General features: G+C 39.8%; 1 protein-coding gene across 1 annotated transcript; it reads right to left on the bottom strand.

Moving 5' to 3' along the window:
• Nucleotides 1-1274: 1274 nt before the first annotated feature.
• On the bottom strand, nt 1275-2614 carry ier3ip1 (immediate early response 3 interacting protein 1). The gene is made up of 3 exons (XM_041960698.1): nt 2479-2614; nt 2013-2114; nt 1275-1870 (listed from the first exon to the last, which is right to left on the bottom strand). Exons 1-3 carry the CDS (start codon nt 2567-2569, stop codon nt 1815-1817), a joined length of 249 nt encoding a protein of 82 aa, XP_041816632.1. The 5' UTR covers nt 2570-2614; the 3' UTR covers nt 1275-1814.
• Nucleotides 2615-2984: the final 370 nt, after the last annotated feature.

The following is a 2984-nucleotide window of genomic DNA, read 5'->3' as shown; positions in this document are numbered from 1 at the left end:
TAACAGCTCTCTATTCTATATTGTTGTAACGGACAGACTTGTGATGCGTAAATTCTCAAACCATTCTTGGTAACTTTTTTATAGAAATGTCTTTTCTATGTAGATTGTTTTCATAAGTTACTTCAAATATTTGATTTACAAAAAAGATTTTATGCCTAATTTTCAAATATTTCAAAAGCAATTAATCTTACAGACGCCACAAAACTTAACAATTTTACATCTAAACAATTTAAATGAATGGAAATGGAATTAACTTGTCAAAAACATTTGTATGATTTATTATTGAGAATCCAGAAACCCAAAAAGCACACATCCTGACCTGTGAAGTGCAGATACAGTCATGTACAGTCGCCTGTGATCGCTTACAGATTTTACCGTGAAGTCACAGCTAAACTCTGACTAATCACAGATCAAAGTGGCTTTACCGTGCAAATCTCCCTGATAAACATATGCTTCTAATTCCAGCAGATCCCCTTTTCCCTCACTCCCCCTCACACTTATCCAGAATCAAAACTACAGTAGTGTTAATAAAAATGTTTGTGGAGTAGAGAGGAAATGTTAATAATTCACAGCATATGCGGATTATTAATGAAGTGGAGCAGGGGTAGATAAACAGTCGAGAGAAAAATTTTCAAATCTGAGGTGGAGAGATGCAGTATTATATTCAAGTAAAAGCAGTTATTTAACAAAGTTTTACTCAACCGGTAAAAGTACTGCTTTAAAATGCATTTCCATGGCAGTAAGATAGGGCAAAAAAAACTGGTACAACTGTATAAACTCTACTGATCCACACCCCTCTACCTGCAGCTCAGAGGTCAGAGGTGGCACTGATTATGCGGCTAACTCACGCTGGACGCTCACCGAGTTGAAACCAAACATTTCTCTTCGTTACTTGTTTCACAAAGTGGAAGAGAGAGTGCCTTGGTGCAGAGCCTCTAATCCAAATATTGTTTTTCTTGACTCGTCTGCTGTTGTAAAAAGAGAAGACTAGGACAACAGAAATAATTAATTAAAATGAGTAATGCATTTATTTCAAGATGAAAAAAACATCTTAATACCTTCCCAGTGATGTCTGCGGCACTGAAAAGGTATTGATGGGTAAAGAGTACACATCAACAATACATATCCTGACAGTTCCCAGGTGTTGAGGGTGTATACGGCTTAAAATAGTGTTCAAATAACAAAGATTACAGTTCAGAAATTGGTACAGAAGACGAGATGAGAATACCATATGTAACGCTTAAGTTTCTGAAACTCACAAATTTATCTTTTAAAAAAAGCTAGCTGCAGCCCTAATTGAAAATGTAATAACAATAATAAATATTTACATATTGCTCAGCCCGACTGCTAACAACACTTCTTTAAAAGGTTTCTCATTTGTAACCACATAATTAAACAAATGACATGTATCACTAGATAATGGAAAGCAGCACAATGACGAGAGAATCATCATCGGGTGTGGCGTTCAGACTTCAAGATCATTTTCACGTCGTCTTTTTGGTGTCACACTGACAAGCAGGTTAGGAGGTCCACACCAGCCTCGTTTTCGCCCAGGTGCCGCATCAAGTCTTCTCTTTCGTATGTGAACACCTGCGGGTCGATTTGTTTGTTGTTGTTTTTCTATTCCCATGCCAGCCCCACGGGAACGTGTTTCCACACTGCTGATGACTGGCGAAGGCAGAAGTCTCAGAATGTGTGTGTGTGTCTATGTGTGTGTGTGTGTGTGTGTGTGTGTGTGTGTGTGTGTGGTTCGAGGTTGTTCCTTGGCAAATGTCTGGTCCTCCTACTTAATTCTGGCACTTGGTGTACCGCCGTCAACCGAACAGTAACAGCAGGACAATGCAGGCTGAATTCACTATTATTAAAGGCACTGTGGACACAAAAAAGCAAAGAAACACAAAGTAAATTGCAAACTCTCTAATGACAAACCTATAAATATTAGAGCTGGGCAGCAGACTTTCAGGGTGCTGAGCAAAATGCATCTGTGGTATGATAAGCAGTTGCTTTCCAACCTCTCATGACAGTCCGGACTGAGCGGATGAGATTGAGGACCTGGGCTTTGACTCCTGGATCATCCCCAAAACCTCCAACTCCCTGGTCAACACCCCAGCCGACTGGAGACAGAGAGGAGACAGGAGGAGGAAAATATAGACGAGGACATAAATATGGACAGGAGAAAGGAGACAGGGCGTAGCAGTTGGTTACAGGAGGAAAGAAGACATTTCTCCCCACATTTCGATTAAGTAGCTTTAAGTTTGTGGAAAAAAGCACCATATTCCACACGGCTCATTTCTCGCTAATGAAGAAGGTCACTTTTCTGCTGAAAAACGCCAACATGAGTCCGTTGGTGACGTTACACAGGCAGCTAGTAGTGTAGAGACGTTACACGCCTACCATTAGCTAGCTGCTTTTAGCTCGGTGAACACTATTTGTTTCAATAAAAACAGTATGTTGAATAAAACATGTCAGACCACCTACTCTTGCTGAGAAACCTCTCCTCGTGCAACACAGCGATCGCATTAGTGCACAGAATAGCCGTCTGGATGAGAGAGTACAGAGTAAACGCCATGCTGGCAACTTCTTCTTCGCCTCCTCCTCCCTCCCGTCTTCTTCTTCTTCTTCTTCGCTCAGCACTCCCACAGATGCACATGCCGTACACAAGCAGCGGAGGTCGTGCAACGAAGTGGTCTCTCGTCAGTGCTCCCCGTCTCGTAAACTGAAGGGGACATTTCCTTTCTAAGTATTTCATTTATTTATTTGTGGGTTTTTTTTTTAAATAATTTGTATTAATCTATTTATTTATTAATCGTGCATTTACACAGTGTGTGTCACATCCTCCCTTTTTATCCGTCTTCCCTGAGAAGAAAGAAAGAAAAAAAGAGAACGTGAGCTATTTTGAAAAATAAGATAATACAAAAACGACAAATATATTTCAATTTATGAGAAACATTTTCCTTTTTTTTTTATTTTTGTTTAGGAATCAT

Source organism: Chelmon rostratus, chromosome 19 (assembly GCF_017976325.1).
Source record: "Chelmon rostratus isolate fCheRos1 chromosome 19, fCheRos1.pri, whole genome shotgun sequence".
NCBI lineage: Eukaryota > Metazoa > Chordata > Actinopteri > Chaetodontiformes > Chaetodontidae > Chelmon > Chelmon rostratus.
Note: the sequence above shows the minus strand (reverse complement) of the source record. Positions and strands in the feature narration are given on the sequence as shown.